The following is a 21,169-nucleotide window of genomic DNA, read 5'->3' on the forward strand; positions in this document are numbered from 1 at the left end:
TGGAGATACACAGCTAAGTGGCTTACACTTGCCTGGCACATCAGGCCTTGGGTTCCATCCCTAGCCCTACACACATACACACAACTACACAACTGGATGAAGTTAGAAAAAGAACAAATTTGTAAAAAAAAAACAAAAAAAAACAACTTAAGAGCATTATAAACCCCAAAGACGGAATCTGTCATTAGCTTTCTTTCTCAAGGTGTCAGGGCGCAGAGCACCTGAGTGGACCAGCATCCACTGGAGTCTCACACCAAAGGCTGGCACTGAGTGGCAGTGCAGTACAATGGGAAGCCCTCTACAAATGTGGACAACACTTACACTGTCCACAAACAAAGCAGACCTCTGGAACTTAAAACTTGCTAACATACTATTAAAATTATTTTTAAAATCAGAAGCAGACCTCCCATACAACCCGGACACACTTCTGGCCATGTATCCCAAGGACCCCACATTCAACTTCCAGGACACTTGCACACCTGTGTGCTACAGCTCCATTTATAACAGGCAACAACTGGAAATAGCCCAACTGCCCAGCAATGTTTGAATGGATACTAAAAATGTGGTGCATATATGCAATGGAATTCTAGACACATGAAATTATGAAATTTGCAGAAAAACAAATGGATCTGGTAAAGGATCATATTAAGTGAAGTTAAACAAACTCAGAAAGACCAATCTTGCATGTTTTTCTGATATGCAGGGCTTAGCTTGTAATAACTGTATGTTCATACGGGGGAAACTACGGATAAAACCTATCAACAGAAAACCGTAACCAAAAATGAATGTAAAGAAATGAACTGGAAGTGGGGAAGGGACAGGCAAAAAGGGTACTAATGATATGCAAGCAAAATGAAAGAAAATACATGGGAGGAACAACTGAAGGTAAAGAGCAGGAGTAGGCAGGAGGAGAGACAAATCAATAGTAACAAACTATTTGAAAATACCTACCTAAAAAATTAAATTTAAATTAAAAAAAATTAGGGCTGGAGAGATGGATTAGATAAAGCACTTGCCTGTGAACCATTTGTACCCAGCTTCAATTCCCCAGTACCCACATAAGCCAGATGCACAAGGTGGTGCATGCATCTGGAGTTCATTTGCAGTAGCTAGAGACCCCAGTGCACCCATTCTCATTCCTTATCTCCCTCTCTAATAAATAAATAAGATAAATATTTCAAAAAACCTTAGTGGTATGCAAAATGTGCTTAACACAACTCTGAAATGCTGTAGAAACCTTACAACAAACATATCCTGTTTTTTTTTATACCTTAAATCAACTCATTCTAGCCTAATTTTGAAGCTAAACAGTTTAGTAGATCCAAACTGAATTTCTATTCCTTTACAGTGTGCAAATGTAAACAGAGCAGAACAAGGACTCTTCACAATACCTGTCAAAAGACCTGAACTGCACAGGCTGATCAGCAGACAGGTCGCCAAGAGTGCCGAGGCAGGCTGGCGGCAGAAGGGCGGGGTCCACCGTGACTCCATCTGCTGGGATGTTAACCAAGCTCCGGAGAATGTCCTTCACATTGACATTTTTTGAAACTGGAACTGATGGCGTCACCTTGTTATCCAAGTCATTTCCTCCATCAGTTTTGGTTTCCTGAGATTTATTGACTTCTAAAGAGAGAGTGCACAGCACCTCACTGATGGCATCTGGGCCTGCGCTGACACCTGGAGGCGCGGCTGGAGGAGCTGCAGACGCATTGCTTCCTAAGCCAGAAGCTGTCTCCTCACCAAGACCAGAATCCCTCCTTCGAGAAGATGAGCTGCTTTCCACTGACTCCTCCACTGATGACAGAGATAAAGGGCTTAATGGTGCCTGTGTGCTTTCTACATCTTACCCAGAAATAGAAGAGAAAAGTGCATTTAAAAATTTAGAATTTTAAAAGGTAATTAAATCCCAACAGTGATCCAGAATTTAAATTTGTGAAATACACGTTATCTTCTCAAAAGCAAAAGCTAGTAAAAACTTAAGAAATACACTAAGGCAAAGCGCCAATAATAAAAATAAGTCATAAAATTTAATTAATTTAGTGTTGCACAGTGGCAATGTCATAGCCAATGAGGTTTATCTGAGGCGTAATCATTGCTGATTGAAAAAATTTTTAATTAATTTATCTATTTGTGAGCAAAGACCATATGGGCAACCCAGGGTCTTTCGCCGCAAACAAATCCCAGAAGCATGTGCCACTTTGTGCATCTGGCTTGACATGAGTGGTAGGAAACTGAACCAAGGCTGGCAGCTTTGCAAGCATGTACCTTTAAACCTGTGCCATCTCTCCAGCCCCCAAAATGATAAAATAAATAATAAAATAACTACAACAGTCTTTTAAAAATGATCATGACATAACAAAGGGTAGCAAAAAGATGAAAGAAACTGGTGTATAACAAAGTCTGAGATCCTTGGGATGAAGTTAACCCTTTCATTTCATACGTGGTTTTCCACTGCTAAAAAATGACTCCCTTCCCAGATGCACGAATAAACCAATGATCCTTGAAGTCCAAGTCCACAAGGGGCATCCCTGCCACCTATGTATTTATGAGACAAGGTCTCGTCATAGCCCAGGCTGCCCTAGAACTCACTATGTAGCCCAGGACGACCCTGAACTGCTGGCCTTCCTCCAGAGTGCTGGGATTACAAGTATACCAGGATTAGGAGGTGCTGGGGATTGAACCCAGGGTTTCCTGCATGCTAAACCAGCATTCTACCAACTGAGCTTAAGCACAAACACCCACCTTCCACCCAGTTTAATTACCACTTGCTCGAGGGAGGCGTCCAAATCCTTCTAACAAAGACACACTTTCTAGTTTACCAAAACCCCACATCCTGCTGCTCAGATCTCATTCCCAATGACATTTGACAGAAAAGCAGCTACTGAAATACTCTATTTTTCATTCTACCACCTTACTTACTGTTCCCACTCAGTGTCCTTGATTTGTTTTTCCCTCTGATTTATCAGACAAGGAACATAGGTCCTTGGTCCTCTGACCTTATCTACAGGTATTCCCAACTGCTCTCAACTTTTTAATAACCTCAACTTCTCTACACATGTGCCCAGTATGTCATATGATAAAAAATGTCTAAATTCAGCCGGGCATGGTGGTGCACGCCTTTAATCCCAGAACTCGGGAGGCAGAGGTAGGAGGATCACCACAAGTTCGAGGCCACCCTGAGACTACATAGTGAATTCCAGGTCAGCCTGAGCTAGAGTGAGACTCTACCTCGAAAAAGAAAAAAAAAAGAAGCCTGAAGTAGAAGGATCACCATGAGTTAAGGCTACACTGGCTTTAGAGTAAGTCCCAGGTCAGCCTGGGCTACAAGGAGACCCTGCCTCCAAAAGAAAAAAAAAGTCTAAATTCAACATGCTGAAAACTGAAATCCTTTTCATCTTTAAAACTACTCCCCAGGGGCTGGAGAGATGGCTGAGCGGTTAAGCACTTGCCTGTGAAGCCTAAGGACCCTGGTTGGAGGTTTGACTCCCCAGAACCCACTAGCCAGATGCACAAGGGAGCACACGCATCTGGCGTTTGTTTGCAGTGGCTGGTGGCCCTGACGTGCCCATTCTCCCTCCCTCCCTCCCTCCCTGCCTCCCTCCCTCCCTCTCTCTCTCTCTCTCTCTCTCTCTCTGCCTCTTTTTGTCTGTCACTCTCAAATAAATAAATAAAAATTAACAAAAAAATTTTTAAAAACTACCCCCCAGTACCTTGTAGTCACTGTTGCATATGTTTTACTTTGTCTCTTTGAAATACCCACATTAATGTTGAGAAATACTGTTTCTGTGTCACCCAAATAATATCTCCAGCCAGCACCTCAGGTGAATGTCTGCACTGTCCTCCTAGTGGTGGTGGAAGGGTTACTTAAATGATCCTCTTATTTAAAGAAACCCTTCAGTTTGGGCTGGGCCTGGTTTAACCAACAGAATGGGCAACCAAAAGAAAAGAACCAGAAGGACTGAGCCTATTCTGAGGCCAACTTTTAAAAGAGCCTGCCAGCCAGGAACCGTGGCGCTTGCGTTTAATCCCAGCAGAAGTAAAAAGAATTAAGTGGAAACAAATAAAGTCCCCAACATAATGCTAGCTAAGCAGTTTCAACCAGCAGGGCACAATCTAGAGCTCCCCAAGCTGAGAGGCCGTCTTAGACATTCAGCGGCAACAAACGTGGGGAGCAGGGAGGAGCATTCCCACTGCACTATGTCCAAATATCACCCATGGAATTCATGAAAGCAACACGAAGATAGCTGGGACGTAAAGCCACGAAGCTTCCAGGTGCTGTGTTACACAGCAAGACACAGCTTTTGCTTGCCCTCGACAACGTGTCCTCAACATAGAATCCAGAGCATCACCTTTCAAAACCTGTGAGTCATAATTCATATACTCAAAATACTCTAATGGCTGCTCATTTATCTTAGAGAAAAATCCATATACCATCTCTCCTTATTATGCCAAAAATTTTTATTGTACTCAGGTGTTTTTTACTTTTCTTAGCAATTTTACAGCCTTCTAAAATTCTATGTCATTTGTTTACTACGCATGCCTATTTCCTCCCTCTTCCTGCTGGAACACAAGCTCCACGAGAGCAGAGCCTCCTCCTTTTTCTCACCATGTACCCTACATAAACACACCCTAGCGTCAGGTAGGTGCTCAATGAGTATCTACTGAAAACACAAAATGTCTCCTCTAGGTGGCAGCTAGTTTTGTACTCATGAGAGATAGCTAATTAATTAACTTTACTACTATGGGTGCCAACTACTTCCAATCACTTATTAGTCTTCTTTGCAAGAGAATCTGACTTAGTTATCCTACACAGCACATACAAATTAAAAACCTTACTATTTGTTTAGGAAAATATTTTCTGACCTTTTAGTTAATGGGTAGTTTGAGGTATAAAAATCACCTCCCAATTACAACTACTTAAATAATACTAAAAATGTTAGTTATTAATAAAAATACAAGTAAGCATTCACTTTACACATCTTAGTTCTCAAATCACTTTTATGAGATAAATTCTTATTTGAATTCTTGAGTGCCCAGGAATGAAAATAAGGAAACTTACCAGGAAGTGATGCATTTCCATTTTCACTACAGGTATCTTTAAATGAGGGACTGTGCCTTTCGTTCTGGGGCTCCAAAATATCTCTGTACTTGGAGACCATAAGCACAGACACAAAGTACACCACAGCCAGAGCTAAGAACTGAGCTTGCTTGCTGTCTTCCTGGGAGAAAGAAAATCACTGCTCATGTCACTGTGGAACATGTACTTTAATTTTATCTCACATAATAACATTAAAATGTGAAATATGTCCACAAGACCATACTATAAAGGAAAAAAATACATTATCACTTTATAGGATTTTTTTATTTTTTAATATTTTTTCTTTTTATTTACTTGTTTTAGTTTTTTAATTTTACTTATTTGTAATCAGAGAGAGAGGCAGAGTGAAAGAGAGTGAGAATGGGTACACCAGGGCCTCTAGCCACTGCAAATGAACTCCAGATGCATGTGCTCCTTGTGCATCTGGCTTATGTGGGTCCTGGGGTATCGAACCTGGGTCTTTTGGCTTTGCAGGCAAATGCCTTAACTTCTAAGCCATTTCTCCCACTCTATAATAATTTTTAGTAAATTAATTATAATTTTGTCTAAGTGATAAAGGTCAGTCATTTTCTTAGAAAAATTTATTTAAGTGAAAGGTTTTATACTTACAAAACACAGAAAAAGAAAACCTGTTCATCATTAAAAATGAAACATTTACTCTAAAGAGACATACTACACTATAGTTTACAAGATTAATTACATAGTAATTATGACTGCATAAGAATAAATGATTATTTTTACTTCTTCTAATCATAAAAATAGAAATATCTAACATCACAGCACAAATATACAGAAGAAATAAACGAATCCATCAGATACAGAAGAGGATGTACAGGACTTCTTCAGAGAATCTAAGCAATACAGACACCTACATGTCCAGGATGGAAAATACGGTCTGCTTCGAGAAAGAGGACATACTAAACTGAGGTCAAGAAGAAACCATCTTGCTCCTTTCAAGTCTGGGTTCCCAGTATGCAGGCAAGTTCAGCCCTGTGCAGTAGGTAGGCCAAACCCCTGTTTCCTGGCTCCTCCCACCCCCCCAACCAACTTCCACATGCCACTGCCACCACCACCACCCCCGGGGTTCCCTGCACCTGTCTGTGTGCTGGCTGGCATGCAATGTGGAGTGAGTAGGCCAGACCCCTGTTTCCGGGCTCCTGTCACCTCCCTGGTTTGAGTTCCATGCATGGGCAGTGTGTGGGCAGGCCCTAAGTATGGAGTGAATAGGCCAGACCCCTCCTTCCTGGCTCCACCCAGTTCCAGGTTCCAAGTTCCCCGAGCCTGTCTGTGTGCTGAAGGGCACAGCTGGAAGTAAGTAGGCCAGATCCCTGTTCTCTGGCTCCTCCCATTCCTCTGGTCTTGATAGGTCCCACTGTGCTTTGCCAGGGGAGGCCTGGTCCCTATGTGAACTGTGAAATCAGGTCTGACTGGCCACTGGGTACCAACATCCGTGTTCACCTGAGTCAGAGGGTGAATGGGCCAAAGGATAAAAACTTGCTTCCTACTCAATAAAATAAAGAGTCTCCCTAAAATGGGTAGACAGCAACACATAAAAGCCAACGAAAGTCAGAAAACTGAGAGATCTCCACCAAGGATGCCTAGTCATACAATGGAAACCACCAAATGAAATTACACAGAAATCAACAGAAATACATTGCCACAAAGAAAACACAACAACCAAAGAGACCCTAATCAAAAAAAAAAAAAAACCCAAAAAAAACCTCACTGCACATGAAGCAAACCATCAAAAAACCAACAGTCATATCAATGTAATTGAACAGAATCATCTGCTAGAGCATTCAGCTTTTGATAGTAGGCTTAACTTGATGGAAAAAAATGTTAGAACCCTCCAAACAGACATGAATAAATTGAAGGTAAGTCAAAAAATGGAAGGTCTCAACAACTGGTTGACTGAGTTTAATGAAGAAGAGTTGATCAAATGCAAGAACGAACTGTGGGAAGCATCAAGAAAACCAGAACTCAAAATGACCAAACATCTGGATCATGGGTATACCAGAAGGAGAGGAAATTCAGGCCAGAGGCATAGAGGCCATACTCAGCAAAATTACTGAAGAGAATTTTCCAAATCTCTCGAAAGAGAGACCCATCCAGATTCAAGAAACCCACAGAACACCAGACAGGACCAAAGAAGAAACTCTCCAAGACACATCATAGTTAAAACTCCTAACAACGAAAATAAAGAGAGTGTGTTAAAAGCAGCAAGAAAAGGATGGAGAGATGGCTTAGTGGTTAAGGCACTTGCCTGCAAAGCCAAAGGACCCAGGTTCAACACTCCAGGACCCACGTAAGCCACATGCATAAGGGGACATATTCATCTGGAGTTTGTTTGCAGTGCTGGAGACCCTGGCACGCCCATTCTCTCTTTCTACCTGCCTATTTCTGTATCTCTTACTATCAAATAATAAATAAATAAATAGAATATTTAAGAAAAAAAAACAATAAGAGAGAAGTAATTCACAGAATACAAAGGGAATCCCATCAGAATTACATCAGATTTCTCAAAGGAAACCCTGAAAGCCATAAGGGCCTGGAATGGAACACTTCAAAGTCTGAAAAACTATGGCTCCCAACCCAAGCTACTATACCCAGCAAAAGTATTCTTCATAATAGTTGGTGAAAGGAAAACTTTCCATGAAAAAACTCAGCTCTATGATTATATGAACACAAAGCCAAATCGACAGAGAATACTTGAGGGAATACTCCACACAAAACATTCAAACAATCAATCTCAAGAGCCAACAAGAAGACGACTACAATAACCGAAACTGTCCAGGACCAAAACAGTGCAAACACAAGAAAGCAACAAACCCCATAAAACACTTCATCATGGCAGGGATTAATTCAAACCTCACAGTAAAAACCTTAAATATTAATCATCTTAACTCACCCATCAAAAGACACAGGATGGATCAAAAAACTGGACCCTTCTATCTGCTGTCTTCATGAAACCTACCTCACCTCTAAAGATAGACACCTCCTCAGGGTGAAAGGTTGGAAAATGATATTCCAAGCAAATGGAAATAAAAAACAAGTGGGTGCTGCTATATTAATACCTGATAAAATAGACTTCAAACCAAAAGTAATCAAAAAGGACAAAAAAGGCCACTTCTTACTCATCAAGGGAATGATCCAACATGAACACATCACAATCATAAATATATATGTGCCAAACACAGGTGTACCACAGTTTATTAAACAAAATCTGGGGCTGAGGAAAAGGCTCAGCAGTTAAGGTATTTGCCTTTGAAGCCTAAGGACCCCAGTTCAATTCCCCAGGACCCACTTAAGCCAAATGCACAAGGGGGTGCATGCATCTGGAGTTAATCTGCAGTGGCTGGAGGCCCTGGCATGCTCATTCTCCCTTTCTCTCTGCCTCTCCCTCTGTCTGTCTGTCTGTCTGTCTTTCTCTCTCTCTCAAATAAATTAAATTTTTTTTAAATCTACTTGACAATAAAACAGAAATATACACCAACACCATCATAGTCACAGACTTCAAAACTCCATTATCATCAATAGACAGGTCATCCAAGCAGAAAATCAACAGAGAAATAATAGAGCTCAACGACATCATAGATCAACTAGACCTAATGGATATCTAGCAGAACCTTCCACCCCTACTCTACAGAATACAGATTCTTCTCACCAGTCCACAGAACCTTCTCCAAAACTGACCATATATTAGGCCATAAAGCATGCCTTCATAAAGTCAGGAAAATTGAAGTAACTTCCTATATCATGTCAGATCACAATGCTTTAAAGCTAGAAATTAGTAAGAGACACAACAAGAACACCACCAGTTCCTAGAGACTAAACAACACATTTTAAAACAACGCATGGGTCATGGAAGAAATCAAAAAAGAAATTGTAAAATTCCTAGAATTGATTGATAATGAAAACACAACCTACAAAAACTTATGGGACACAATGAATGCAATCATAAAGGGTAAATTCATAGTCCTAAATGCCTTTACTACAAAGACAGAGAGATCCCAAATCAACCTGACTGTCCACCTAAGGCACTAGAAAAACAAGAAACCAACCCAGAGCTCCAGACAGAAGGAAATAATCAAGATTAGAGCAGAAATTGATGAATTGGAAACTAAGACAACAATTTTAAAAAAAAATCAATGAAACAAAGAGCTGTTTCTTTGAAAAACTAAAACAAGATAAAAAATAAAATAAATAAAAAACAAAATTTTAAAACCCATGGCCAAATAGACCAAGCCAAAAAAAAGAAAAAAGAGAGAGGGAAAGAGCAAGAGAGAAGTCTCAAATTAACAAAATCAGAAATGAAAAAGGGGAGATCACAACAGACATCAATGAAATTGGAAGAATCATAAGGGCATACTTCCAAAACCTCTATTCCACAAAATTAAATGGATGAATTTCTAGACACATACCACCTACCAAAACTAAATTCAGAGCAGATTCATCTCCTAAACAAACATATCACATACATGGAGATTGATAAGGTAATCAAAAACCTCCCCAAAAGGAGAAGTCCAGGACCAGATGGCTTCTCACCTGAATTCTATCAAAACTTCATAAGAACTGAAACCAATATTTCTCAAAATGTTCCACATGATCATTGGTCAGGGAATCCTGCCCAAATCCTTAATACCAAACCAGACAGAGACGCAACAAGGAAAGAAAACTATAGGCCTATATCCCTAACTTTGATGAAAAGATCCTGAACAAAATCCTTGCAAACTGAATTCAACAACATATTAAAAGCATTATCCCCTTTTCTCCACATGGGCATGGCCTCGAAGCTGGTGCTGGGCACAAGGCGGCAGCGCCCCAACCAAGATCAGACATGGCCCAGAACCTGAAGGACTTGGCGGGGCGCCTGCCCGCTGGGCCTTGGGACATGGGCACAGCCCTGAAGCTGCTTCTGGGGGCCAGGACGGTCACCTACGGCATCCGCGAGTCTGTGTTCACAATGGAAGATGGGCACCGAGCCATCTTCTTCAGTCAAATCAGTGGTGCCAGCAAGACACCATCCTAGCCCAAGGCCTCCACTTCAGGATCCCCTGGTTCCAGTACCCCATCATCTATGACACTGGGCCAGACCCAAAAAAATCTCCTCCCCCACAGGCTCCAAAGACCTGCAGATGGTGAATATATCTCCCTGCGTGTGCTGTCTCGACCCAGTGCTCAGGAGCTCCCCAGCATGTACCAGCGCTTAGGGCTGGACTACGAGGAGCGAGTGCTGCCGTCCATTGTCAATGAGGTGCTCAAGAGCATGGTGGCCAAGTTCAATGCCTCACAGTTGATCACCCAGGGAGCCCAGGTGTCCCTGCTAATTCGACCGGAGCTGACTGAGCGCGCCAAGGACTTCAGCCTCATCCTCAACGATGTAACCATCACAGAGCTAAGTTTCAGCCGAGAGTACACAGCTGCTATAGAAGCCAAGCAAGTGGCCCAGAAGGAGGCTCAGCGGGCCCAGTTCTTGGTGGAGAAAGCAAAGCAGGAACGACGACAAAAGATTGTACAGGCCGAAGGGGAGGCTGAGGCTGCCAAGATGCTTGGAGAAGCACTGGGCAAGAATCCTGGCCATATCAAGCTCCGCAAGATCCGGGCTGCCCGGAACATCTCCAAGACGATTGCCACATCGCAGAACCGCATCTATCTCACAGCTGACAACCTTGTACTGAACCTATAGGACAAAAGCTTCACCCGGGGAAGTAACAGCCTCATCAAGGGTAAGAAATGAGGACGGTCATCAGAAAGTCCATCTCCAAAAAGGAAGTGGATATGTTTCTCCTCTGCCTGCTAAGGAGCCAGCTAGGGGGTCCAGCACACCCCACCCTGACTCCAGTATCATGTGATAGTCCCTCTCTACACATCCTGTTCTTGAATTAAGGAAGACTAGAGACTGACCCTTTTGGAGTGAATGACTTTCCTCCTTCCTGTATTGGCCCAGGTGGGGGTTGGGACAGTGTGATCTCTCAGTGATTTTCTACAGTGTTGTTCCCTCCTTCTATGTGGAAGGAGAGAACCACATCCCATAAGTTCTCAATAAATTTTTGTTACACTAAAAAAAAAAAAAAAGCATTATCCAACCTTGATCAACAAGGCTTCATCCCAGAGATGCAGGTATGGTTTAACATATAGAAATCAGTCAATATGATACACTACATAAATAAAGTGAGCCATAAGAACTATATGATCATCTCAACTGACGCAAAGAGGGGCTTTGACAAAATACAACACCACTTCATAATCAAAACACTGGAAAGAATAGGCATGGAGGGTTTATATCGCAACACAACACTACAGCTGACTTTTACTTTAAGCTTTCTACTTTATATGACTCTAAGTTGGGCTAGAGATGGTTTAGTGGTTAAAACACATACTTGTGAACCCTAAGGACCCAGGTTCAATTCTCCAGGCCCCACATAAGCCAGATGCACAAGGTGGCACATGCGTCTGGAGTTCTTTTGCAGTGGCTAGAGGCCCCGGCATGCCCATTCTCTCTCTCTCTCTCTCTTCCCTCCCCATCTCTAATAAATAATAAAATCTTTTTGTAAAAAAATCATCAGCCATATTCTATATCAAAATCAGTTAAAACCAAATTATTTTCATCTTTAAAAATATACCAAGTTACACCAGGCATGGTGGCACACGACTTTAGTACCAGCACTCAGGAAGCAGAGGTAGGAGGATTGCCATGAGTTTGAGGACACCCTGAGACTCCATAGTGAATTCCAAGTCAGCCTGGGCTAGAGTGAGACCCTACCTCAAAAAATATATACACACACACACACACACACACATATACACACACATACATACATACATATACATACATACCAAAGTACAGTAACACAGGCCTGAAATGAGAACTCAAGAGGTTTAAGCAGGAAGTGTTAGAGGCCACCTGGGCTACACAAGAAAATCCTATCAAAAACCATGTCAAAATACCACATTGAGAACAATACTTCATCATGTACCATTGTATCACTTTTCAACATATCATTGAGGGGAAAATACCCACCCAGCTGCAGTAAAATAACACAGAAGTAGCACATTTCATTAGGCTAAAAACAGGGATTCTGGAGTCAAAACTGCTAGGTTTGAAATGTGTTATTTATTAGAAACGTTACTTTGAACAAGCTATTCAAGCTATTTATAACTCAAATGCCTAATCGACACACTAAGAACTACTAGCATGCACAACACATGAAGTTGCTGGACTTGCAGAGCACACAAGAGCGAGGCAGCCCTCCTGTGCTCTAGGCACCACTCTGCTTAGCACTGTGACTGATGAACCGGCTCTACTCACAGGCAATCCCTTCTGACAGTATAAGAGTGCTTCAAAAAGCACTGTCGGGAAAACTGGTTTCTAGGCTTCCTGTCTCTTATGGACTACTTTATATCACAAAGGTTTTACTCTGAGGACATTGGGCCTAGGAGGAAGCTGAGAGTACAGAAAAAAGTACTTTAACTTACTATGTCTCTGAAAACAACTGCCCTCAGCCGATTGATGTCCATGTCTTGCAGGAGCCTGTCGAAATCTCTTACTGGAGAAATGCCACCAGTCACTATGTCCACTGGACTCTATTTGACAGTTAAAAAGAATGGATAGATAAAAATACACATTATATACATTAAAAAAACATACACATGGGCTGGAGAGATGGTTTAGTGGTTAAACGCTTGCCTGTGAAGCCTAAGGACCACAGTTCAAGGCTCAAATCCCCAGGACCCATGTTAGCCAGATGCACAAGGGGGCACACGCATCTGGGGTTGGTTTGCAGTGGCTGGAGGCCCTGGCGTGCCCATTCTCTTTCTCTCTCTCTCTCTCTCTCTCTCTCTCTCTCTCTCTCTCTCTCGATCTGCCTCTTTCTCTCTTTGTCTGTCTCTCTCAAATAAATAAATAAAACTGAACAGCAACAACCAAAAAATTTAAAATAAAAAACATATACACAGTATTCTAAAAAATAGGAAAGTATTCTATAATATTCCTTTTTCACAGTTTTTTCTATGTTTTTTTCTTCTTCTCTTTGGGAGCCTGGAGATACTGCAAAAAGAGTGATGAGGGGGAAAACTGACATATCTGAAGGAAAAGGTATCATGGCAACAAGAAAAGTAAATATTTAGAAAAGCAGACAAGATTAAGCTAGGCAAATCTCTACTGTATCTTTAAACACAATCATGTGAATATTATATTGAGAGACTAAAATAAGCATTTTAGGATCTCTGTCAGGTTTGCTTCACTTTTGTGTTGAGCAGGTTAATTTAAGATCTTCACTATGAAACGTGAACATGACTTTGTGAAATGAATGGTTCTGCGCGCTCACCTTGGCTGCAGACTTCCCCATGGGAATCAGGCTGTGTGCTGTCTTCAGGCCTTTCGCTGGCTCTCCCCTAGCTGTCCTCTGTGCATGCTGTTGACACTCTAAGCAGTTCCTTACTGCTACTGCACACACTGTGATAAGTAAGGCAAAAGATTGTGAGAAAAAATAAAATCACACTTAAAACTACGAAGCAGACATAAATCACCTACACTGTAAGTTGCACGTGAGAGTTAATCCGATACAGACTCCTGCAGTCTACGTATGCTAGGCTACCTCCCGTGTCTGCTGTCTGACTCTGTGCCCTGTCACGGCCCAGCTTATCCAACACAGATGCCTGCAGTCTACGCCAGGCTGTCCCCCGTGCCTGTGTCCTGTCACCGCACAGCCTGCATCTACAGACCTGTGACTTAAACGTTCAGGTTCTGCCAAAAAATGAGTGGTTCAGGCATCCGTTCGTTTTGTTTCATTTTGTTTTGAACAGTTGAGATGACTGAACCAAGGGCTTTGTACATGCTAGGCAAGCTATCTGCCACAGAGGTCCAACTCAGTGCAGTGCAGAAACAACTTTAAAAAGTAGCAACACTACTTAGACAAAAATGAACCCAAGCCAGGCGTGGTGGTGCACGCCTTTAATCCCAGCACTCGGGACGCAGAGTAGGAGGAGCGCCATGAGTTCGAGACCAACCTGTGACTACATAGTGAATTCTAGGTCAGGATGGGCTAGAGTGAGACCCTACCTTAAAAAGAAAATGAACTCAATTACCACTTTTAATTTCTCTGATCTACAATTTCTCATGAATGAACAGAACATGTACACTCTGTGAAAATCAGCAATAATGATACCAGTCAAGAGGTGATAGCTTTAATATTTTATACTCATGAAGTTGTATCTTTCTTAAAGTTTTACATAATTTCTATACTAATTTCCCTAGGGCAACAAAACTATAAAATGGTTTTGAGTAAAAATATTAACCATACAAAAGTGTAAGTACAGATACTTACTAATTTATGTAACAGATATTATTCACAAATATAGAAAAAATATTTTGTTTTTCTTCTGATAACTGTATTTTCATAAGTGCCATCTTAACTTTTGTCTTCATATGGCTGTGATTCCTAGAGTTTGCTTGATTTTCTTAGCCGCCTCCTCTCAACACTATCTTCTCTCCACTTATTAAGAAAACTATTTAACAACATCTCAGTAGTTTCAACAAGATATAAAAAAATCTTATGTAAAGGAAAAAAGAAAACTTGGTAGCTAGAGAGATGGCTCAGCAGTTAAAGATGCTTGCCTGCAAACCTGACAGCCTGTGTTTGATTCCTCAGTTCCCATATACAGTCAGATGCACAAAGTGGCACATGAGCCTGGGGTCCATTTGTAGCAGCAAGAGACCCTAGCAACCAATTCACTTGGTCTGCTCACAAATAATTTTTTATTTTAAAAATTATTCTAGTGAAGTAAATACATGCTAACACTGAGGAGTCATTCTGTACATTTTTCACGGTCACCTATGGAAGAACTGCTCCCACAAGTACAGAGATTTAAGACTTAAGCTACTTAGCAAGTTACTACAGCATATTTGAATGAATGCCGTACTTGAATGATGGCAGCTGAGAACCTTCTCTCTGAAGTGCATTTGTGAAAGGAAAGGAGTCAGCACCACACAGCACTGGAGAGGCAAGTTTGGGCCTTGTGCCAGATGAGTGCACATTTTAACAAGGGACTCTGGCAAATCCGAACATTGGTGAAGCACTACTTCAGATCAAAGACAGGTTAGAGAAGAATAATACTGGCCAAAATCACCTTAGTAACTTTTCAAATTATGCCCTCTGCATTACTCAACCTGCTAGCCCTAGTATGTACAGAACACTAGAAAGAAGACATATGTACCTCCCAGCTCCAAAGAAGAAATATAATTTTCAATTCAATGGGCAGATGATTGAAAAATGTTGAAGTCCTAAGTAATAATTTTTAACAGCTTACCCAGTCGGAGACATTGTCGCAAAATTCCTCCAGATGACATGTTCTTTTCAGCCTCGATTTCGGTAAAGCCAAGAGAACTTGCAAATATGAGCACATCCACAAGGCTGATGAGCCTCTGCAGAAACGCCACAGAGGCTTCAACTGAAAGGCCTTGCGTGGGTTCAATATTCTCCAGCTCATGCTGAAAGAGAGAAAGTTTGACGTGTACATCTACATTCTAATTTGACCCGGAACATTCCCCAAATCTAGTACAAAGAATGATTTACTTATTTCATCTGAAGGTGAATATTGAAGTAAAATAGTCTTGCAATCATACTCTGCACTAGCTGACTTGTCAATAAGAAAGTAACATTCTTTCTAGTCTTTTCATTCCTCAGGTAATTGAAAAAGATCCTTCTGCTTCTGATTTACAGCATCTACGATGCACAGTAACCATCGCATTCAAGCTTTAATCAATAAGGATGCACAGCACTCATGATTTCACAGCAATTGTAGAGAGTAGTGAAGTCCTTACTGTAGCCGATGTAGCAGCTGAAAGCAATGGCAGTATACCCCCACAAGCCATGACCATATTGTCCATCACTTGAGAGATGAGATGAATTGTGTTGTGTACAAAGATGACATTATCACTGCTATTCACGAAGTCCATAACTGTCTTTGTTGAGTGGCTGTCCAAAGACAAATGATGTTTACTGAGAGGGCTAAAGAAAGTGAATCACAGCATGATGACTTAAGGGGAGAGGGATAAGAGGTGCTTGAAATGGAGGAAGGATAATGATATACCAGATATCAGGGGAAGCACACTTTCTCCAAAGTGTGAAAAATAAGTTAACTCATTAAAATCTTATTGTAGAGTAACATTGTCTACTTTTTCAAACAAATGTCTGAAAATACTTGCAATGCTTACATAAATGTCTCTGCAAACAATGACTTACTGAGGTCTGTACACATTTCCTTAATAAGCATAGGGACAAACCTTCTCCACATCTGTATGTCTGTTTCTATAGAAAACAAGAGATCAGTGAGTAAACGCTGATGCATCAGAGACCACTTGAATTCAGGAATACGAAACATCGTAGATCTGGAATCCCTCCTTTGTCCATTGACCACATCTGGTGCAGCTCCTTGCCCTGGCTGTTCCTGTTGCCTTGACATCTAACATGGAGAAGTTAAAAAGTAATAAAATAAGTTTAAATTCAAAGAAAAGCATAAGCAAGGAAAATAATTTAGATTATATGAAATTCACCTAACAAATACTCAAATTTCAACATTAAAGAACAGAGAAAAAATTATTAATGGATAATAATAGTAATATTTTAGAACATTTGAAGTTATCAAAACATTCAACTACCAAAATTCAAAACTAATTATCTTGGATCCACATTAAGTGTGACCAATATGCAGCACTTCATACAAGAATCAAGCAAGCACTGGCTTCAAATCTTAACATCAAAGAAAGGCAGTATTTATAATCTAAACAGTAGTTGTGTTATTCTGCATTAGCTAGAATATGAATAAACTCAAGACAACATAATAAAGAACAGAAAAACAAATAAAAAAAAAAAAGAAGAAGGAGCTGTGCATGATGGTGCACATGCCTTTAATCACAGCACCCTGGAGGCAGAGGTAGGATTGCCATGAGTTTGAGGCCACCCTGAGAGTACATGGTGAATTCCAGATCAGCCTGAGGTAGAGTGAGACCCTACGTCAAAAATAAAAACAGAGAGAGGAGGGAGAGAAGGTAAGAATAAAGAAAATATTGCCAGGTGTGGTGGTGCACACCTTTAATCCCAGCACTCGGGAGCAGAGGTAGGAGGATTGCCGTGAGTTTGAGGCCACCCTGAGACTCCATAATGAATTCCAGGTCAGCCTGGGCTACAGTGAGAACCTACCTCAAAAAAAAAGAAAATATTAATATGCAACCAGACACAGCCTCACACATCACTCTAAGATACGGAAAAAGGAAGAAACTATCTTTGGATGGCACATGAATTTCTCTCTTGTGCTCAAATCACACAGTACAATTTTTTTTAAGGAGCCTTTTTGTTTGTTTGTTTGTTTGTTTGTTTTTCGAGGTAGGGTTTCGCTCTAGCCCAGGCTGACCTGGAATTCATTCTGTATTCTCAGGGTGGCCTCAAACTCATGGCAATCATCCTATCTCTGCCTTTCGAGTGCTGGTATTAAAGGCATGTGCTACCATGCCAGGCACATAGTACAATTTTAACCCTAAACTTTGCAGCTACACTCATACAACAGCATGTATATAACCCTAGATTTTAGCAGAATACTAATATGCTTTATAATTGGTTTAGTCAAATAAAAGGTTAAAAGCAATTCTTTCCAATAATTGCTTCATAAACTGAAATTATGTCATTCTGAAGCTTGAAGGCAATTATGTTTAGTGATGCTATATTAAAATAATTATAAAAGCTGTTGGGCGTGGTGGTGCACACCTTTAATCCCAGCACTCGAAAGGCAGAGGTAGGAGGATCGCCATGAGTTCGAGGCTACCCTGAGACTACATAGTGAATTCCAGGTCAGCCTGGACTACAGTGAGACCCTACCTCAAAAAAATAATTAATTAATTATAAAAGCTGCCATTTAATAAACTCTCACTGGACCTGATATAACTCACCTGCTTGGCATGCATGACGCCCTGGGTTTGCTCCTTAGCACCACAAAAAAAAAAAAAAAGGAAATTCACACTAATTGCCAACTGCTTGAAATATGATAGTTACATGAACTACACTTACGTAACTGCAAATAGGATATTAATCTAACACAAAATATCAAGTATATAGATGTCCCCATTTGAACTCAATACAGATACACTCCTAGAACACTAGGAAATTACCTCAGGCCCGTGTCGATGAGGCTGAGGCACTTCAGGGTTTGTACTGTCCTTCAGCTCTAGTCTCTCCGTATCAGAAGCAACACTGGACACATCCAACTTGGCAATCTTCTGCTCAAAAGTAGGAGGAGCATCAGAAACACTACCAGAGTAATCACTGATTGACTTGGTTTCCACAGCAGGGCTGGGCAGGTCCTTCTCTGCATTGGGCGCAAGGTCAACGTCTGGCTGCGCAGCTGCGGGGGAGTCAGTGGTTTCTGGGGAGGCAGCTGAAGACCCTGAGGCCGCCAGAGTCGGGGACCCAGGATCTTTAGACTCTCCAGTGTCAGTATCGGTTGGCGATTTAGTATCAGTAGCTTCTTCTTGAATGGCTACTTTGCAGCCATCACTGGACTCCTCAGCTCTTCCTTCAGGAGCAGCTACAGACAAACTGGGCTCTCGGAGTTGCGTGGGGAGGTTAGCTTCCTCAATTGGGCTGCCTTCAACCTTGAGCTCCACGTAATCATCATCATCCTCTTCCTCTACTGCAGACTTTTCCAACAATTCCGGCATCTCTTCAGGAACCTGCTCTGAGGGGGAGCTTGCGGAGGCAGCCACCTCACTGACAGCCACGTCGTTGCCGTTGGCTGTAAGAGCATCGGCGCGAATGGCCGCGGGCTCCGCTGCATGTAAGGGTGCTTCTGCACTGCCTGCAGCCTTCATCGCATCCATCAAGGTTTCTTGCAAAGTGCCATTGGGTAAATCCTGCTGCTCTTGCTCTGTTTTCCTTTCTACATTAGACACATCAAGCGTTTGCAGTTCTATGTTGGACGCTGACTCTACTGAGCTTGCCTGCCCAACACTAGAGCTCTCATTGCTATTTCTAGTGAAAGGAGAAGAGATGGGTGCATCCTTCACGTCTGATTGCTGGGCCCCCAGCTGAACATCAGCAGCCCTGCTGCCACCAGTGACTGCAGGAAGCGGACTTGAAGAACACAGCCCTAGCTCTTCATCAACTGTCCCTTGCTGTTCCCTAAATACAGTGGCAAGGTTTTCTTTGTGTATTTCAAAAGTAACCTAGGTGAAAAATGCAAAATTCGTTAAAAGACGTATAAAAATAGTTTAAAATACTTTCTCAAATACATGCTTCCTATAGAACAATGAAATTCATGCTTCCTATAACATTCTCAATTTGATAAAATAATTTTGGTGAGAACAGGTGATAAACCATGAAATGAGGAGAGCATAATTTGTTAACCTGCTTGCAAAGATGTATAAGAAAAGAAGTCACTGTTCTCAAAGCCTCTATAGCTTTACCAGTATGGGCCATAGGGAACAACATGACATGTTGGCAATATACTGCAATGAGGACCTATTCTCCTATACTGTGTCCTCAGAAGATATTTTTAAAAAATCAATTAATTAGCTGGGCATGGTGGCACACGCCTTTAATCCCAGCACTCGGGAGGCAGAGGTAGGAGGACTGCCGTGAGTTCGAGGCCACCCTGAGACTCCATAGTGAATTCCAGGTCAGCTGGGCTAGAGTGAGACCCTACCTCGAAACAACAACAACAACAACAACAACAAAAATCAATTAATTATACTCATTATTACAGTAACTCTGTATATACTAACTATAAAACAAGCTATTTTGGTAATGGAAGAATTCAAACCTTCCCCTAAAGTTCAAGAATAACCTTCAAAGATCTGAAAGTTCCAGTGCATCCAGCCGTGCGCCTAGCCATTCCACTTAAACAAGTGACCACCACACATTTAGCACTGTGAATATCTAGATTATGATCTGCCTTTTACCAAGGGAATGGGGGGAAAACTGAGCACAAAAAAAAATATTTAAAAGAGTACTGTGATTGTGATGTTACAGGATTCACAGATTTTTAAACTGTTCAAGTACTATCTTGCAGTCACCATTATATGACTAGTACCTCTGTTTCAATGGGAACTTCATCACTCCCCAAAACACACAACAGAAACATACCATGTGTGTAGAAAACATAACCGTAATTTATTAGTGCTAAGGTTATTCCTTCCTTAAATCTATATTAACTCCACATATATGGTAAATCAAATATATACTCAATAAATCTTAGCTGAGCCCTAGTATGAGAAGACAGTAAGGGAACATGACAAAAGAACTAAAGGTAGTATCTTAACACAAAATTCCTATGTCTTTTTGAACCATATGAGTGAAGGGCAGTGAAAGTAATAATAATGAACAATGAAAAAGCATCCTTCTATAGATCTTAGCTAGCCTCTACTCACAACCTACACAGAACATTCATACTATGATGTAATATAGCCAAAGATGTTAGTATTTAGGAAATATGGGGATGGGAAGACAGCTCAGCCAGCAAAGTGATCCCTTCACAATCATGAGGAGCTGAGTTTGACCCCCAGAACCTACATAAAAAGTGTAGACAGACATGGAGGCACACACTTATAATCCCAGTGCTAGCAAAGTAGGGGGAGAAGGATCCCTGGAGCCTGCTAGATATCCTAACTAGAAACTACAGAAAAGGAGTTGGCACATGAGAAAAGCAACATCCTAGGCTGTCCTCAGACCTCCTAGTGCATAAGCACACACATCCTCATACACACAGGCCCATCAACAAACACATTAAAAGTAAACATTTTCAGGCTGGAGGGATGGCTTAATGGTTAAGACACTTGCCAGAAAGCCAAAGGACCCAGGTTCAATTCCCCAGGACCCACATAAGCCAGATGTACAAGAAGATGTATGCATCTGAAGTCCATTTGCAGTGGCTGGAAGCCCTGGCACACCCATTCTCTCTCTGTCTGTCTCCTCTCTATCTCTTTCACTCTGCTTGCAATTAAATAAGTAATTTTTTTAAAAAGTAAACATTTTATTACTATAAATACTTGTCAATACTTTTCATAATTATAAATATTTTCTT

The 21,169-nt window shown here is 41.3% G+C and overlaps 1 protein-coding gene and 2 pseudogenes across 4 annotated transcripts in view; 2 read left to right on the forward strand and 1 right to left on the reverse strand.

Annotated features, from left to right (window-relative positions):
• The window catches only part of Lrba (LPS responsive beige-like anchor protein), a 570,297-nt gene that overhangs the window by 431,155 nt on the left and 117,973 nt on the right, over nucleotides 1-21,169 (reverse strand). For 3 of the 4 annotated variants that reach the window (XM_004655860.2, XM_045131451.1, XM_045131450.1), the window contains exons 23-30: nucleotides 18,261-19,313; nucleotides 16,383-16,561; nucleotides 15,921-16,074; nucleotides 15,407-15,587; nucleotides 13,426-13,553; nucleotides 12,575-12,682; nucleotides 5,060-5,219; nucleotides 1,392-1,842 (exon numbers count right to left, since the gene is read on the reverse strand). In XM_004655860.2, coding sequence (XP_004655917.2) covers nucleotides 1,392-1,842; nucleotides 5,060-5,219; nucleotides 12,575-12,682; nucleotides 13,426-13,553; nucleotides 15,407-15,587; nucleotides 15,921-16,074; nucleotides 16,383-16,561; nucleotides 18,261-19,313 — 2,414 coding nt within the window. The remainder of the gene's footprint in view (nucleotides 1-1,391; nucleotides 1,843-5,059; nucleotides 5,220-12,574; nucleotides 12,683-13,425; nucleotides 13,554-15,406; nucleotides 15,588-15,920; nucleotides 16,075-16,382; nucleotides 16,562-18,260; nucleotides 19,314-21,169) is intronic. The other variant, XM_045131452.1, reaches the window with a different exon arrangement.
• On the forward strand, nucleotides 2,039-2,161 carry LOC123453795 (annotated as a pseudogene).
• Nucleotides 9,936-10,835, forward strand: LOC101617302 (annotated as a pseudogene).

The sequence above is a fragment of the Jaculus jaculus genome, chromosome 12, assembly GCF_020740685.1.
Source record: "Jaculus jaculus isolate mJacJac1 chromosome 12, mJacJac1.mat.Y.cur, whole genome shotgun sequence".
NCBI classification, from domain to species: Eukaryota; Metazoa; Chordata; class Mammalia; order Rodentia; family Dipodidae; genus Jaculus; species Jaculus jaculus.